Genomic DNA, 19,643 nt, shown 5'->3' with positions numbered 1-19,643 from the left:
TTAGCTATTATAATACTACCGTTAAACAGTTTAAAAATTGGTCAACATCTATTCCATTTTTGTTTCATTCTCGCTAAAACAAATTATAATCTCACCTTCCTAAATGAGACCCTCTTTGATAACTCCCTTATAGAAAAAGAAATATACTAAATGTTTTTAAAATCAACACATGGACTTGCCATGCCCATATGAAGTCTTTGTGGGCACACAGTATTCAAAAGGCACTATTTCATGTCCACCTTCATGCAGCATGGCTAAGGAAAAGAATCCGGATTTTTTAAAAAGTGTATTTTGGGATAGCTCCTAAATGGCTGTGAATCAGAAGCATGTGTAACATTCCAACTCTCCTAACTGCCATAAAGAAGACTATCCATTCAAATATTCAAGTATTCATTCATACATTCATTCAAATATTTATTGAGCCCCAACTGCATTCAGGTACTATTCTTGGTGCTTGTGATATACAGTGAATAGAATGGACAAGGATGCCTGCTCTCATGGAGGCTACATTCCAACAAGAAGCAAAGTTCACCTCAAATAAAGCATCTACCTAGCCCTTCCCTTTAAAAAATAACCCTTATGTCAAATAACACAGTGCTTCCTTCAATCATATCAGATTTCTATATTGCTAGTAAAGATCCTTAGATACTTTTTCTTTTTGACTTTTATCCCTTTCGCTCACCCTGCCCTTCCGCAACAGAAACTGAATGTAACATTCCTCTCAGATATGTGGTAGACACTTACAGTTATCACTAGAGTTAAATACAAAATTACAGTAATGCAGCAGATTATTTTTACGTCTAAGCAGAATGGCAATAATTAGATTTATTCCCACACCTTGCTAATCAAAAAGACAGTAGGAATGTGATTATATATATATTAATTAACTATACTATATTTATATAATTTTATATATATATATATATTTTTTTTTTTTTTTTTTGCCACTGCAGACAAACACATCCTCCACAGATACTGGTCAGCAGTTTCACTTTCTTCCTTATAGGAAGTTGAGTACTATGAAGCCCCAGAATAAAGACTTTTCTCTTGGGAATGGATTTTGTCTGGATATGACTTTCCCTCTTTCAGTTAAATGCAAACACCACTGAATTTATGAAATAAGAAGGAGAATTTTAAAGTTAACGAAAGTGACATTTATGAGACAAGCATGAACTAAAATGGTGGGATAAAGAACACAGAGATTTATTGGACGATCTTTAGCTGAAATGGAAGGCAGCCTGAAAGCCTTGAGATTCTGCATGTGTGTCCTATTGACTAAGGTCCTTTTTACCTGGCTGCCATGAGGTCCAGGAGGTGCTGCCATCGGTCATTGATCTTCCCGAGCTTGTATTCAATCTCAGATGCTTTGCTTTCATGGCTGGCTCGGGCAAGTCGTTCTCCCATTTGCTGGAGCTGTATTTTGTTCTCTTGGGCAATAGCAATTTCCTCTTGATAATCCTGTGTAATAAATGGCAATCACAGAGGTCAGAAAGCATATTCTTGATGCATTCAGTCTGGCTCTACTAGAAACATGATAATTACAGTTTTCTACTGCTTGGAAATAGTTCAGGCATAAGGAACACTGTGTGAATATGAGTCCCAGTACACAAGAATTAGTGGTACCTGTTATTTTCGGTATGTAGGCAAAGTCCAGATTGGATTTTTATACAGATGTTCTTAAAGGAAATGGGGATGCTTTCCATTTACTTAAAATGGGCATTAAAAAAAGCAATAAATGTACATACATAGAAACAAAAGACAAAGCTTGAAAGATTTCAATGCTGGGAAGTTATACCTTGTTGCTCTAATCACCAACTACATGTTATATTTAGAATCAATCCTCATACAAATAGCTAACAAGATGCTAAGAAGATGTGTGACTATGTGTGTATATGTGAATGTATACATGTATGTGTATGTCAACTGTTACTTGTGCAGAACGATTTAAAAGACTACTTTCATTTTAAAGAGCTGTCCTCTGTACAGCGTCAATATTTTACAGCACATAAATCATTGGCAAATTAACTCTCAAGAACAATAACCATTGGTCTTAGAGGATCAATGGGTCTCAAACCTTCCTCATCTATCCAGTTTCTGTAGTAGCTCCTCTTAAAGATTGTTTTAGGTCAGAAGGACAGGCTCTCAATATGGTCTATAGTAACAGAAAGGCCACTGAACAGTATGATTTAAGTGATGATGAAAGGACATCTCCCCTTGACCCCTACCTGTCCCCCCACCCTCCCCCCAGCCTCTGGACCAATTGATCCTCTTAATTTCTTGTCATAGTGACAGCATCCAAACTTCAGAATCACGTTTTTTATTTCTGGCTTAAGCTCCTGTTAGGCAGCAAATATTTTCTCAGCAAAATAATATACCCAGACAGATATTATAGGAATATGGGTATCTTCACCTTCTATTGCTCTTAAGTTACCCTGGCAACAGGGCTACCCTCTCAAATCAGTTATCTAAGTAAAAAGGGCCCCAAAGAATGGATGGAGCCAGTGAAATTTTATTCTCCTGCAGTTGTGAGTGCTTCCTCAGGCCCAGCACCTCCACCTACTCTCCTTTCTATGTTACTTCAAGCCCATGGGAGTCAAAGACCAACATACCAGGTGCATTTCTTAATCGTTATAATGTGTTATTACAAATTTGAGATGATATTACTGAGAAATGTTTATTTCAAAGGAATTATGCCAAGCTTAAAATAGTATTTATAGTAAAATAATACTCTTAGGTTGTCTTTTAAAGTACGATGTTGAATGTTAATGCCAGTAGGTACCCATACCATGGTTACAGTCTGTTTATTAATTTCTTTTTTCTAAGCTGTCAAAATTACCAAGCCTCCATGTTATTTTTCTTTACAAAAGAGATACCACATGGGGTAAGCTCATAAAGACTTTATTTTAAAGTCCATAACTTATTATATATACAGAATGGTATAGTTGATATTTTAAAAATTATTCCAAATGTTACCAAAGAGTATAACAAAATTATGTGTGTCAAGCCCCCAAAATATGCATCTTAAATTTCATGATAAAATCAATCAGAGTATAAATACATTTAATTAAAATTTATTCTATAGCAAACTTCGCTATAATACCTATTATACATTAATCATGTCTGGTAGAACATTATCTGACACCCAGAAACCAGCAAAGGGCAGAGCTTTTAGCAGATGCTGAAATGAAATCTGTATCATCTCTGCCCACATTTTAAAGGCTTACAATAACAAATATACAAATGCTGATGCTTAGAGCTTGCAATTTTAAGGAAACCTATAGAGTTATTCATATCACATACTGGCTCTGGAGTTTTTGTTTTTCCGTGTATATGCCCAAGCACATACACGAGAGAAAAATAAACTCCAAAGCCAAGATGTAATATTAATAACTTTGTAGGTAAAGATATTTTTCCTAATAATTAGTTATATTTCTTTTCATAATGAATGAAGCTATAATTCATTTATTCAGTAAGTAATGACTGAGTACTTATGAAAAGTCAGGCACTGCTCTGGTTGCAGGAGATACAGCAATGAACAAAACAAAGTCCCTGCTCCCGTGAGGCTTACAGTCCAGTGGGGCTTCACTGTAGACAGATAATAAACAAGTAAATTGGGAAAATGCATTGTACTTCAGATGGTGATACGTACTTAGAAGAGAGAGAAAATTTAAATGATTAGTTGTTCAAAAACAGTGTGGAAACACCACTGAAACCATCAAAAACATTTTTAAATGCTAGTAAATGTGACCAGTCCTGTACAGACATGAAAAACGATCTAGATCCATTTGAGCATATAAAATAGTTTAATAATCATACATAACTTGAAATTAATATGAAGCTAAAATTCTCAGGAAAGTCCTCATTCCTGTAACTGTCTATAAATCATGACTTACAGAGAAAATGTCAGTTTAATTGATCCTAGGAATTTTTTCTTTTAGTTCCTCTCTGGTGAGTTTACCTCTTGAAAAACAAACAATAAATCAACTATACTTCAATTAAAAACAAAGACAACCAACACACATAAATAATTCCTGCTGAACAGGTAGATAAAATCTAAAAATACTGAACATCATCTATCAGCAGATAATCTATTTCATCGCGAATTGAAAATATTCTATATATTCTGTATGTAAAGGAGGTCTTTTCAGTCAAGTTTTTTTTATATTAAAAAGATAAAATGTTTATAATAGAGTGCTCCTTTCTCAGGAAAGTAACTAGGAGTAAGGTTGTCTTCTGTACCCATTAAAAGAGCATCTAAGCACACGTAGCCACACATCCCATACCTTCCTGAGCTTCTCAATCATTTCTTCAATGAGAATGTCTCCATTCTGAGAAATTTTGCTTTCCATCTGAGTCAACCATTCGCAAAGCTCCTTGTTCTTTTCACTGAAGATGGCCCATTCATTCAGTCTCTCACTTACTTGCTGCTGCCTTAAAGAGAGCTGAAAAGTTTAAAATGGGAGAAAATGCAAAAGCATAATCAGAGTGGAGCTCATACCCTGAGGAAAAGAGCAAATAAACTCTGTTGGGTCGACTAAGATGAGCAGTAGTTGTGCATCTCTTTAGGCCACTGTTCCCTGAGGCCCAGTCCCAGGAGCTCTGCTCTAGCCTAGTGAGTTTCACAAGTGGGAGACACTTAATCCACTACTTCCCTCCCGAAGAGCCACATGCACATTCACTTATTAAAGGTTCTGAACAATCTAGCTTCTTGGGACTTCCCTGGTGGTGCAGTGGTTAAGAATCCACCTGCCAGTGCAGGGGACATGGGTTCAAACCCTGGTCCTGGAAGATCCCACATGCCGCGGAGCAACTGAACCCATGTGCTACAGCTACTGAAGCCCACGTGCCTAGAGCCCGTGAGCCACAACTACTGAAGCCCGCACTCCTAGAGCCCGTGCTCCGCAACAAGAGAAGCCACCGCAATGAGAAGCCCACGCACTGCAACGAAGAGTAGCCCCCACTCGCTGCAACTAGAGAAAGCCTGTGCATGGCAATGAAGACCCAACGCAGCCAAAAATAAATAAATAAATAAATTTATTAAAAACAATCTAGCTTCTCACTACAGTTGGTTCTGTGCAGCTATGATACAGGATCATAGAATGTACTTTTACTAAAAAGGAAAGAAATAGGAAAGAAAAGAAGGAATAAGAAAAGGAGGAAGGTAAAGGGCAGAAAAAAAGAAAAGAAGGAAAGAAATACAAAAGAAGGAAGGAAAAGGGAAAAAGGAAAGAAAAAAAATGAAAGAAAAATAGGGAAGGAGGGAAGAATTAATTGAACGTCAGGTGTCAGGAGACACCTTCCTCAGTGGAAGAGGCACAACCCCTGATCAGCTCTATCATGATCACTTTACTTTCAGCAAGTTCTTTTATTTCCCTGCCTGCTTTCTATTTTGATTTTTGTATCTTTGTTTCTTTTCTTTTCCCTGTAACAGCTTTGCTGAGATGTAGTTTCCACACCATTTCCTGTTTAAAGTGTGCGACCCAGCTCTTTTCAGCATGTTCACAGTTTCAAAGCCACCACCACCATCACTGCTATAACATGTTCATCAATATAAAAAAAAAACCCAAACCCCCCTGTACCCATCAGTACTCACTCCTTTGCCTACCCCTGCACCTTCCTCCCAACCTTAACCTACTCTCTATCTCTGTGGATTTGTCTATTCTGGACATTTCATGTAAATGGAATCATTCGATGTGCTATCTTTTGTGATGCTCCTTTCACTTAGCATAATGTTTTTAAGGTTCATCCATGTTGGAGCATGCGTCAGTACTTCCTTCCTTTTTATTGCTGAACATATGTTTCCATATAGATATACCACATTTGATTTATCAATTCATCTATTGATGGACATTTGAGTTGTGTCCATTTTTTAGCTATTATGAATAATGCTGCTATGAACATTTGAGTACAAGTGTTTGTGTGGACATATGTTTCATTTCTCTTGGGGCACATTCCCAGGAGCAGACTTGCTGGGTTATATGGCAATAGTACAGATTGTTTTGTGAAGTGTCTGCGACATTTTACATTCCCACCAGTAGTAGGGTTTCAATTTCTCCACATCCTCACCGACACCTGTTATTATCTGTCTTCTGGAATGCAGTCATCCTACTGGATATAAAGTGCTATCTCATTGTGGTTTTGATTTGCATTTCCCTGATGGCTAATGATGTTGAGAATCTTTTTATATTCTTGGCCATTTGTATGTCTTCTTTGGAGAACTATCTGGTCAAATTTCTCGCCCATTTCTTAATTGGATTGTTTTTTATTATTGAGTTTTAATAGTTCTTTATACAATATAGATACAATACGCCTGTTTTCTTATCTCTAGGTCTAGAATGATCCTTTCCAGAATTCTAAAACTTTCTGACATCATAATACTCTTGTCTTTGCAGTGCTGGTTGAGATACTAAGAAATGTTTCTAGTTGAGCTAAACTGCACGTTAGCAAAATAAAATGCAATCTGAGTGGTAAGAAGATGATCCACTTTTACATCTAAACAGTCATGTTGATAATGCTAGACATTCTGCCATATATCCCACCACATTAAACACCTACCTTTCAATTTTCCTTTTTCCGGCAATACTTTATTATGAAAAACATCAGACATACAGAAAAGTTGAAGGAATTGTATGGTAAACAGCTATGATATATTCCCTAGACTCTAAAATTGTTAACATTTTGCTACATTTTGCTTTAACACATATATTCCTTTATCCATGGATCTATTTTACTCTTCAATGCATTTTGAGTGAATTCCTTTTTTTTTTTTTTTTTTTAGCAGTACGTGGGCCTCTCACTGATGTGGCCTCTCCCATTGTGGAGCACAGGCTCCAGACGCGCAGGCTCAGCAGCCATGGCTCACAGGCCCAGCCGCTCCGTGGCATGTGGGATCCTCCCGGACTGGGACACGAACCCGTGTCCCCTGCATCGGCAGGCGGACTCTCAACCACTGCGTCACCAGGGAAGCCCGAGTTTCCTTTTTCTAAATGAAAATGAAAATATTTCTAAGGTGTTATACACTTCCTAGTTAGCAATTCTGCCTAGGGTTGGCTCTGTTAATGATTAGGTAAATAATATTCAAGGTCCCTCACAGCCCCAAATGTCTGTGATTCTATATCCTAGAAAAGAGTGGGAATTAATCACATGAAAAAGAATAAAATACCTAGGAATAAACCTACCTAAGCAGGCAAAAGACCTATACTCTGAAAACTATAAGATGCTGATGAAAGAAATTGAAGATCACACAAACAGATGAAAAGAAACACCATGGTCTTGGATTGGAAGAATCTATATTGTTAAAATGACCATACTGCCTAAGGCAATCTACAGATTCAATGCAATCTCTATCAAATTACCAATGGCGTTTTTCACATAACTAGAATAAAATAATTTTTAATGTGTATGGAAACACAAAAGACTCTGAATAGCCAAAGCAATCTTGAAAAAGAAAAAGGGAGCTGGAGGAATCAGGATCCCTGACTTCAGACTACACTACAAAGCCACAGTAACCAAAACAGTATGGTACTAGCACAAAAAACAGACACATAGATCAATGGAACAGGATAGAAAGCCCAGAAATAAACCCATGCACCTATGGCCAACTAATCTTCAACAAAGAAGACAAGAATATATAATGGAGAAAAGGCAGTCTCTTCGATAACTGATGCTGGGAAAACTGGACAGCTACATGTAAAAGAATGAAATTAGAACATTCTCTAATACCATACACAAAAATAAACTCAAAATGGATTAAAGACCTAAAGATAAGACTGGATACTAAAAAACACCTAGAGGAAAACATAGGCAGACACTTTATGACATAAATCACAGCAATATCTTTTTGGATCCATATCCTGGAGTAATGGAAATAAAAACAAAAATAAACAGACGGGACCTAATTAAACTTAAAAGCTTTTGCACGGCAAAGGAAACCATAAACAAAATGAAAAGACAACCTACAGAATGGGAGAAAATAATTGCAAACGATGCGACCGACAAGGGATTAGTTTCCAAAATATACAAATAGCTCATACAGCTCAATATGAAACAAACAAACAACCCAATCAAAAAATGGGCAGAAGATCTAAATAGACATTTCTCCAAAGAAGACATACAGATGGCTAACAGGCAATGAAAAAATGCTCAACATCACTAATTATTAGAGAAAGGCAAATCAAAGCTACAAGTATCACCTGACACTGGTCAGAATGGCCATCATCAAAAAGTCTATAAAGAATAAGTGCTTGAGAGGGCGTAGAGAAAAAGGAACCCTCCTACACCGTTGCTGGGAATGTAAATTGGTGCAGCCACTATGGAGAACAGTACAGAGGTTCCTTAAAAAACTAAAAATGGGGCTTCCCTGGTGGTGCAGTGGTTGAGAGTCCGCCTGCCGATGCAGGGGACACGGGTTCGTGCCCCGGTCCAGGAAGATCCCACATGCTGCAGAGCGGCTGGGCCCGTGAGCCATGGCCGCTGAGCCTGCGCGTCCGGAGCCTGTGCTCCGCAACGGGAGAAGCCACAACAGCGAAAGGCCTGCGTACTGCAAAAAAAACCCCCATAAAACTAAAAATGGCGTTACCATATGATCCTGCAACCCCAATCCTGGGCATATATCTGGAGAAACCTCTAATTTGAAAAGATGAATGCACCCCTATGTTCACAGCAGCACTATTTACAATAGCTAAGACATGGAAGCAACCTAAGTGTCCATCAACAGATGAATGAATAAAGAAGATGTGGTGTGTGTATACACACACACACACACACACACACACACACACACACACACACACACACACACTGGAATATTACTCAGCCATAAAAGATAATGAAATAATGCCATCTGTAGCAACATGGATGGATCTAGAGATGATCATATTAAGTGAAGTCAGACAGAGAAAGACAAATATCATATGATATCACTTATATGTGGAATCTAAAAAAATGATACAAATGAACTTATTTACAAAACAGAAATAGACTCACAGACATAGAAAACAAACTTATGGTTACCAAAGGGGACAGTGGGTGGGGGGGGCGGGATAAATTAGGAGGTTGGGATTAACATATACACACTACTATATATAAAATAGATAACCAACAAGGACCTACTGTATAGCACACAGACCTATAATCAATATCTTGCAATAACCAATAATGGAAAAGAACCTGAAAAAGAATACATATATATTCTGAATCACTTTGCTGTACACCTGAAACTAACACAACATTGTAAATTAACTATACTTCAATTAAAAAAATGGTTAAAAAAATACTGAAGAAGTTCTCTCTCAAAAAAAACATAAAAGTGTTGGGAATTAGACTATGAGCCCAGGATACCTATACCAGGGCCAAGCTTAGTGAGCTGCTTAGATGGCAAACCCCATAACCTGCCATAATTTTTGAAATGCCACCATTAGAAATTCACTCTTTTGAGTTAATATGATCTTTTAAAATAAAAATTTCTCTGGGTAGAGTGACACTGGTTAATCCATTTAAGTACTTCCCCATTAGTATAATTCAGTTTACCATGAATTTTTCTGTGAGGCAGAAAAATACAGAACAACAGTGCATTTATTTGGTGTGGGTATTGATAGGAATGTGAAAAACCAAGAAAACAAGATTAAAAGTTTTGGAGACAAATTTCACCTACGTTAAGCTCTACCAAGACAGCAATGAAGAGTACAGTCCGTCCAGCACCATTTTCCTCTCAACCTCTGACAGCAGAGTGTCATCTGATCTGCTAAGATTTTGAACTTTCTCGTGGATATGACTTTCTTTTTCATTCACAGAGCAGCAGAGTCAGGCTGGTATTAAAATTCTGCTTTGATTGATGTCCAAGCTGAAACTATTTTTTCATAGTTGAAACTGCCTGGAGCAACCGTTTTCCATGCAAAGGTTAGAAACCCCTGCCTTCCAGACTTCAGACTAACAAGTCTTGCTATGTGCTTCGCCTCTCTGCCTCTTCCCCGAAATCTTGGCCATCAGCAAGAATAAATTCTAGGGCTTTTCTCAACAACATCTGCAGGGAAGATGACTACATAACAGAAAAATATTATTACTTTGAGGGGTAGGTATTACTCTGATTTCAGAGACAGGGATAGAGGAGGTCAGACAAATTTGAGGCATTTGTTTATATCAATACAAAATAGAACCAGCAAAGGGATTCCCTGGCAGTCCAGTGGTTAGACTGGAAAGACGCCACGCTTTCACTGCCGAGGGCCGGGGTTCAATCCCTGGTTGGGGAACTAAGATCCTGCAAGCTGCGTGGCACGGCCAAAAAAAAAAAAAAGAAGGACCAGCAGCAGCAAAGCTTGAATCTCTGATACACTTTGATACAGGTTTTTGCAATATAACATTATGATCAAATATGCAGAGGCAGATGAGGTTCAAAAACAATCTCCATCACTTACTAATGATATGACCAGGGCAAGGTTACTCATCTTTCTTAAGCTTTACTTTTGTCATTTGTAAATTAATCTTTCATTTGTTCCAAAATTCATTAAACAAATGTTTCTGGTTTGCAGTAAACATGTGTCTACTACATGCCATGCACTGTCTTATACACCGGAATACTGTAAGCTCATAATAGAATACATTCTTCAAACAGGAAAATAATTTTAGAAAGTGACCAGTATATCCTAAAGACTTAACAAAAGTTCAGTCTACTTAACTATATATGACAACAGGGCATCATTTGAGTTTTTAATATGTTTTTCTCCTGACACTCATGTATTCAATAAGCAGCTTAAATATATATTTCTAGTCTTTCTCACATACCATGCAAGTGCTGCTTTCATTTCATTTGCTTATGTAGAGCAACAGTTGAAGGAAGAAACAGGTAGGCCACAAGCTCTGGTTACAAACTGGCGCCCCAATCTTTTCAAAAGATTTAAATTAATAATGGAGACCGAATTTTCCTTTTGGTTTGTAAAACTAATTTTTAGGCTGTACGATAAGTGAGCTTTACCATCACTGTCTTTGAGTTCAGTGGAAACCCTTAAATTACTGATCAGTTTAGCACATATTTACGTTTTCTCAAGGGTATAAACACACTGCACTGCCAACAGCTGACAAACACCAGCTAAAACCCCCAGAGCGTGAGGCAGCTGAACAGGAAACACATCCTCTTCTGCTTCAGATATTTTTCCCGTGACAATTTGAAAGAACACCGAGCAATTATAATGATGATATATTTATATCTCAACTGGAATTACACACAGCTCTACAAACCAAAACAGGAATTAAAAGCAAATACAAGCCACGGCTGTACACAGGCACAACAAACCATTTGGTGAGTCTATTTGAAGACAGGATGCTTTTCTCCATTACCTCTAGTCTGTGATGCTTATGAACAGGGCGGCCGCCTCCTCCTTGCCTGCAGCCCCAATCAGTCCGGACCTCTGACCGACTGCTTCCATTGGAACATGAACACACTACTTGGTCTTTAACAGAGGGATTATGCCATGTTTCTCTAACGTTTTTAACTTTGAAAATGAGACATAGGCACAAGCTCGTTTCCTTTTGCGGTTTCATACTTGACAGAAGTTCTCCGGAAACGCTAACTCAAGAAGTAGTAACTGGTCTGTATTTCTCCTTACGATTATACCCTGACACCTTTGGTATGAATCACGTGACTAAACTCTCACTGGTTTAAATAATGCTGTTTAGACTGAAGTAACGTGAGACAAGTATGCTTTAGTTTCATGCCTTAACACACTCAATATAGAAAGTTTCTAGAAACACTATGTTTCTGCTTCCTCTTTTTTTTTTACTTGTCTAGTCTACTCACAGGTGCAAGGTATTAATCTCTTTACAGCATGTCACATGATCAACAGAAGCTTTCAAAATGTATTTCTAAACAGACGGTCGCCTAGATATGTTTAAGTCTGGTAAGCAATTTTACAACATGTAAACTTTTCTTTGCTTTTTTCCTTTTCTAGCTTTAGTGAGATATAAGTGACGTATAATACCGTGTAAGTTTAAGATGTACAACACGATGATTTGATATTCATATATATGGTGAAATGATTACCACAAGGTTAATTAACATCTCTATCACCTCACGTAATTACCATTATATGTTGTGTGGTGAGAACATTTAAGATCTACTCTCTTAGCAACTTTCAAATATATAATCCAGTCTGTTAACAATAGTCCCCATGCTGTACATTAGATCCCTGGAACTTATTCATCTTGTAACTGGAAGTTTGTATCCTTTGTACCTGGTGGCATTCTTATCACCATTCAGTTTCCCTAAATCAAAAAGTATTACATAATTATAATCTTCTTACCCTCCTAAATATTCAGAAACCTTGTCGTTATTTTACATTTAGAGGAACATAAGATATAAAATAATATCCTAAAGTCTTAATAATTAACAGTAGAAACATTCAGCTGTTTTAGGCACTGGAGATGCAAAGAAAGGGTTTGTCCTCAAGGGCTTCATGATCTTGAACTCAAGTCACAGGCATTAAAAAAGAAGAAGAAGGAGAAAAAGAAGGAGAAGGAGAAAAAGAAGGAGAAGAAGGAGAAGAGGAAAAAAGGAACAAGGCACTGTCACATGATGGCATAGACCAAAAGGGAAATGGGCGTTCAGAGGAACAGAGGTCTGAGCATTTCAAACAATGGCATCACAAGAGTACTGGAATTCAACAGAAGAGGATAGTTTAGAAAATCAGAAAGGAAGGAATAGTCTAGGCAGGAAGTCTAGACAGGAACAATGGCCTGAGCAAGGTCTTGGCATAGAGAAGTTCATGGTAGGTTTGGGAAGGAGATGGAAGCCAATATCTAAGGCGTTACCTCTCTGAAAGCTTTAGAGACATCAATTAGCTAGAGAAATGGATCTAGTCTAATTCATTTCACATAATATGCTAAAAAGTACTGAGTCAGCAAGTAGTGCCAGTCTTTTCCCAATTTTAAGAAAAACAGATGAATAAGGCTCACAAGGGTAACTGAACATTGCTGTGGGCATTTTCCAATATCTGTACCCACCAAATATCTTTCATTTATATATGCTATGATAAAATCTTTACATCAAAAAGTGTACACTAATTTACTGGATAGTATTGATTTGGGATTGAAGAACTCAGAAAAGAATAAAGTGTGATGAACATCACCACACTCCATGTAAGTTTATCACTGTTCATTGAGAATATAGAACTCTGGGGAAAGTGGCTAAATTAATTTTGAATGCAAATCATTAACATATTTATGAAAATCATCTTACAATTATTTTTTTAAAAAGCACACACACACACACACACGAAACTGTTCACACATTTACCAAGTGTGCTCCAGAGGTTTTCTCTAGTTCATCCTTCCAACACCTGCTTTTCCCCAGCCAGGTCCTCTCTCTGCTCTACTCCTGTGCCTTTTTCAAGCTGCAACCTTGTCTAACACATCCACTTTCTCCCTCTACACCAAGCTGTCCCTTCCACTCTGATCTCAGCACTCGATTCAAGATTTATCCAGTTCAACAAGCATTTCCTTTATTCTCTGCAATCCGCACTGCCCTTAGTTTGCAGGGACATCTACTGTAGCTTGTGAAATGCACAATAATTAACGTGAATGATTCACTTAACAGATATGCATCATAACCTATTTTGTGCCAGACAAGGCAATCGAGGTACAGGAAGGAACACGACAGCGGGAACACGGTTCCTGCTTCCTGGAGGCTATGATCTCAAGGCTATGAGTCGGAGCTATTCTTCACTTGCGGGCCTATCTATTATTCCTCTTTGCCTCAAATGTCCTCTCCTTGCTACTCCAGCAATCCTTCCCTTTCATTTCCAAATCAAAACCCAATCTGGGATCTCTTTTAAGGTACTGTGCACACAGAACGTACTTACTAAATAAATAAAGTATGGCTAAAAATGCCATACACCCATGAATGATGAAGAAACAACTATGGTAGATCAACAGCAATAATAAATGTTAAATGTACAAAACCACTCACAGCCTTAGCTACGACTGCAAATAAAACCTTGTTTTTTCACATTTAAAGTAAGAAAGAGACCACCAATATCTACCTAGCAAAACCACATCTATGAACCACAAAACTGTATTTCCTCTTTAAAATATTTTGACAGCCAGTAAAAGAAAGGGCAAGAGAATCCAGTTTGGATGCATTTAAAATATAGTGTTAAGATATAATTGTCTTAATCTGAAGCATTCTTATAATAAGCACAGTGTCTTCCTCTATCCAAATGCGGACATAGCCACAGACATTCCAAATCATCTTCCAGTTCTCTACCTTTCTGAGCGGATACTGAGTCCAGAGTTTGTCTCACCTGGTGGCATAGTTCTTCCCACTGCCTTTGCAGAAGCTCCATGCGTTCGTTAAGGATGGAGATATCGTCTGCACTGATGTAGGCACAGACAGCATCCTTCAGCACCATCAGCTGTGCCAGGTCATCTGTCCAGCTCCCAACTGCATTTTCCAATTCCTAGATTAAAAAAAAGCACAAAACTTGAATACCCATGGGCACCTATCATCAACAGCTTCTGAGGTATATTCGGAATCCCCTCTTGATGTCCTTACACTTCCATCCCATTCTATTTGAACATCCAACTTGGTAGCTACTTTATTTGCTTCCTACATAATCTGATAATTTGCCAAGTTCTTCTTATATAATACCAGGTTGCTTGCAGAATCTTTCCTAATGGGAAATGGAAATCTATTTCCCATTTCATTGATCTTTTCTGATCGTCTTTTCTAGTTCAAGTTTCATCACTGCATTGATCTTCCTTAGTTTTAAACCAACATTACCTTTGTCCCAAGTGACTGATCATGTTAATGAAATATTAAAAAAAAAAACCCAAACAACCTGATTTAACTTTCATGTTCAAAGACTATCAGTTGCTACATTCTGTGATACAGGTTTACAATGTAGTAGCTGAAAGGATCAGTTGCTGTTATTACTCAATTTAAAATAATGGACTGAATACGTTTTCCGCAGGAGAAGAGATTTCTTTAAGTTACTGGAAAAAATATGTATTTTCTCCTTTTGGGGAACAATTTAAGGGAAAAATCCAATATTTGAATGAGTTGACAGTAGTTTTTGCAATGCTTTGAACAGATGACTAGTTTTACAATTTATACAGCTCTTGCTTTTTGCCAGCTGTTGACGTTTTTAGATTCCAGCTAATTTTGTACATGAATAGAGTATTTCCCATGGCTTTTTCCCTCTCTTTTTGTCTCTTCATACAGGAGACAAGTTTCCAAAGGCAAAGGCAATTAATGGTACCGTCTGAGGCTAACTTCTCAGGCAATTTAAGCAAACTAGGTTATAGCCTGAATTTTCTAGGTAATTGCTTTGTTTTGCTGCTAAGGTGGTTTGCGGAAGAGTAGCAGAGAGCTGGACCAAAATGCATCCTTCTAATCTCCAAACTTAATAGCAGGTGTGTTTGTAACTGTCGTGTATTTTGGGAAATGAGGTCCCATGGTAACAGTATTTGGCTGAAAGACCAAACTATCCAGGTGTATTAAATACGCAGCATTTCTGCTTATAACCATAGACATATTAAATGGTCATATCAATGTAAAGATTTTCCTCTTTTTATACCAATTTTCAACTCCCAGCCCCCCAACTCAAACATCAGATTTGGTGTATGGGTTAAAAGAGAAACACCACCTTCAGAAACCAACTGTTTCAGACTCACAGACTCTATTTTAGATGAATCTGTGTGGTAAAAATATAGCCTTTGGGTTCAGGAAAACCTGATATTTACTAAGTTTGAAAAGTTACTGAACTTCTAGCTGCCTCACTTTTCACATCTGTAGAAGGGAATAGCAGACTGTGCTCATGACCTTGCGTTCATGCCAACTAAGATAACACTGGTTAGCCACTGGCATATAGGAGGAGCCCAGTAAATTCCCATTCTTGCTCGTTGAAAGTTTTCTTTAATCATTTGTCATAAATTCACAGGCACAGACTTAAAACAAATTCTTTTTAATCTTTGCATACTACCGAATTTACACCTCAAGACAGTATTTCTCTCCCTTGCCAGCCATGACATAAAGTATACTACCTTTTCATTTTCCTAAATCTGCTTCTTTCAAAGATCATCCTTACATTTTAATAGTGAAGAAAATTTCTTATATCCACCTTTTCATGATTTCCAGACTTCTTTAAAAATTAATCTTTCTTAAAGGCTTACAGCCTCTTAGCCAAAAAGAAGCAGAGAACTCCTGATCAAAATCCAAATCATTTAAGTCTGTGTGAAGTTTTAAACAGAATTACTCCAGTGCAGTAATTTGCAAATGACTTGGAGAACATGAGGACATGTCATCTGGGGGGAAAAAAGCATTTTTAAGGGGAGTTGTGATTTTGTCTGCATACTGCTCAGCAGAGAACTGCTATTCAGGCACTCCACTTGCCTACACAGGAGTGCATGGAACAAATCCTACAGACACTAAATCATGTTGGTCACAGTGAGCTCCCCATGCAGGGAGGGGTCTGTATTAGCTTCTGATTTGCTTCCAAGTGCCATTTGAAGTGTTGATCATAACCTTTAAATAGTTAGGGCCCTGAGTATCTGAAGGATTGTGTGTCTCCATGCAGTAACTGAAAGCAGCTACTTATAGTCCCTACTTTTTTTTTTTTTTTTTTTTTGCGGTACGTGGGCCTCTCACCGCTGTGGCCTCTCCCGTTGCGGAGCACAGGCTCCAGACGCGCAGGCTCAGCGGCCATGGCTCACGGGCCCAGCCGCTCTGCGGCATGTGGGATCTTCCCGGACCGGGGCACGAACCCGCGTCCCCTGCATCGGCAGGTGGACTCTTAACCACTGCGCCACCAGGGAAGCCCATAGTCCCTACTTTCCTTACAGGAAAGAGCCTGGAGGGCAGCGTGTATTTCTCCAAGGGCCGTCGGCTGCGGAATTTCCAGGTTGCTGAGCCTCACTCTTCTTTCTGTGAACTAGACTCTTCTAGAATGACTCTCCAGTGTGGACACTTTAAAAAGATTGTCTTCATTGCTCTTAACCTAGTTTTTAAATACCTTTTAATGTTGTGTTTTACATTTTCATTGACTTACTTAAGGTAATCCATAAACTAGTCTATAATTTCATCGGCTGCAATAAATCAACAACCAAGTTTCACCAGAGTTGTCTGCCCTAATGCAAAACACCAGAAACTTGCACCTACATGCAGACATTCATAGGATCTTGACTGAAGCATGCTTTCAAAGGCGTTATTACACTGGAAGCACAAGTAGTTGCCGGTTAAAAGCTCAGTCCAGCGACTTACCTTGCCACGCATCTGCTCCGCGTGGAGCCCGTCGTGGTGATCTGGCAGAGGTGGGGAGAGTCTCTTTTTGAAGGTTCGTAGTTTCTCCAGAGAATCAGCTATTCCGTTCTCACATTTTTCCCAGTCCTATAATGGGAAGCAAAAGAAATTTCATGGATTTTTAAGGAGCAGGAAGTTGGAAAACAAGAAAAACTCTCTTCTCAGTTCCCAGAGAAAGAATTAAAGTTACACTGATGAATACTGTGAAAGCGCCCACACTCACGCTACAGGGGGGAGCATGGGAAGAGCTGAGTTCTAAACTGGACGGTTCTCATCATCTGGGTGACTGCAAGCAGGTAATGCACTATGTGTTGCTTATGAAAACTGAAATGATACACAAACTCTCTATAATTGTATTAAAGAATTAAAGGAAACGATGGGGGCCAAGACACCAAGTACTAGACACCCAGAATATTACGGGTACTCAAAAATGTTACTTGAATCCAAATCTATCTGCAGAGGTGAGAGTATGAACACAGTACTTTGCCTCTTTCCTAGCTCCACCCATAATGGCACTAATGTCTACAGTATCTCAATGCACTCTAAAGGATAGAAAAGAGGATATGAAATCTCTTTCAGGGTGAAAATACATATAGGTATGAGAAGTGACATGAAATGTAAAAATAATATAACCCTGACTCTGATTCAATTCAATATATAAACAGTATGAGCCACTTAGATTTGAATTGTTACAGAAGCAGAAACATATAACTCTAAAAAGCATGGCATTTGACCGGCTTTCTCTTGATGGTACCGAAACATATGTAACAAAGGGCTAAATGTGTAAAACATAAAACCTATCCAAAGAAAAAAAGTAGAGGAAGAAAAATAATGCACAATTTTTTAAATGTACACCTTATATGCCAGCTACTGGTAAGTGTTCTGAAGGACAGAATGGTGGTGTGGAATGTGGAGATCCCTATGTACTGACAAAAGAAAACATACGTGATGTGCTTGTGTTTTGGAAGGTTACACGCCAAAGGTAACAAGCGTTCCTTCTGGGGAAGATTCTAGGATTTGGGTGGTGGTGTAGGGGAAATTTCATTTTTTACTCTCTATGCTTCAATTATTACCTACATCTTTTTCAGAGACATGTATTTCTTAAGTAATTAAAAAAGAAAAGAGAAAAATGAGAGGAACCATGATGGAGACTTTATTCTTTACAGCAGCCTATCTACAAATTAGCCCACATCTGGTGTCTCAGTGCCAATTAAATTCAACTAAACACATCTCCTTCATTTTGTCCAATACCTCCCATTCCTGGTCTCCCCCTCCCCAGTAACCATCCCTTCAACTTAAATTACTGAGCTCCAAAGAGAGACAACTTGAGTTGCTTTTAGTAGTTAGCCTGGAGCCAAATTCTGCTGCATTTCCCTTCACATTTTCCCTTTCATCATCTTTCGTCACTGGTCTTTTCCTGTCTCGGCTCTTCCTATCTTCTCTCCCGATGCCTTATCTTCAGCACAGCAATGCATGATGCTGTTACAACTGTCTTCTTTAAGAAGCGCTGGCTACAGTGCCTCCCTGCTCATAATGTCTTTTGGTTTCTAAATAAACTGAGAGTTTGGCCCAAAGTTCTCATTTCTCTTTAAAATTCCTTCGAGGAACTTCCTAGAGTACATAACCTCATTCCCTCTTCCCATTCACCAGAAAGAACAAAAACAAGACCCCAAAAACAAAAGCCCCAAATGTCTATTTTGGACAGATTTGTTCCAATTCTGCTTTAGTAAAAGATCTCGGGGGCTTCCCTGGTGGCACAGTGGTTGAGAGTCCGCCTGCTGATGCAGGGGACACGGGTTCGTGCCCCGGTCCGGGAAGATCCCACATGCCGCGGAGCGGCTGGGCCCGTGAGCCATGGCCGCTGAGCCTGCGCGTCCGGAGCCTGTGCTCCGCAACGGGAGAGGCCACAACAGTGAGAGGCCCGTGTACCGCAAAAACAAAAACAAACAAAAAAAAGATCTCGGTGTTCCCAGGCTACACTTAGTCCATCAACGCTAAGCACAGTGAGGGTAGACAAAAGATCCTCTTTTGCTTAAACTGAACAACATTCTCAATTAAATCATCACACACTGAAATCTCTGAACATGCACGCAAGAAATGTTCATTGATCTAAAAGAGAAAAGGTCAGCTTTTTATTCTTCCTAACGAAAGTAAGAGGCAATAGTGAAGCGGGTAAACACGCAAGGCATAGAATTATAATGACTGTTTCTGGCATATTTACTCAGCATTTAATTAAAAGCTAAAAATATGTAAGCTTTATAGCTACGGTGAAAAGATACAGTAAAACAAGCCTGTATAAACATTAGAATTTAGCTCCATAAATTCCTTTTTAGGCAAACAGGATCTAGTGTATGAT

General features: G+C 38.5%; 1 protein-coding gene across 1 annotated transcript in view; it reads right to left on the bottom strand.

The window, feature by feature from the left end:
• SYNE1 (spectrin repeat containing nuclear envelope protein 1) overlaps window positions 1-19,643 on the bottom strand; it is a 456,320-nt gene that overhangs the window by 59,007 nt on the left and 377,670 nt on the right. The window contains exons 125-128 of the mRNA XM_060168000.1: window positions 17,249-17,374; window positions 14,292-14,447; window positions 4,284-4,442; window positions 1,292-1,458 (exon numbers count right to left, since the gene is read on the bottom strand). Of these exons, the coding sequence (XP_060023983.1) occupies window positions 1,292-1,458; window positions 4,284-4,442; window positions 14,292-14,447; window positions 17,249-17,374 (608 nt within the window). The remainder of the gene's footprint in view (window positions 1-1,291; window positions 1,459-4,283; window positions 4,443-14,291; window positions 14,448-17,248; window positions 17,375-19,643) is intronic.

This window comes from Lagenorhynchus albirostris, chromosome 12, assembly GCF_949774975.1.
Source record: "Lagenorhynchus albirostris chromosome 12, mLagAlb1.1, whole genome shotgun sequence".
NCBI classification, from domain to species: domain Eukaryota; kingdom Metazoa; phylum Chordata; class Mammalia; order Artiodactyla; family Delphinidae; genus Lagenorhynchus; species Lagenorhynchus albirostris.
Note: the sequence above shows the minus strand (reverse complement) of the source record. Positions and strands in the feature narration are given on the sequence as shown.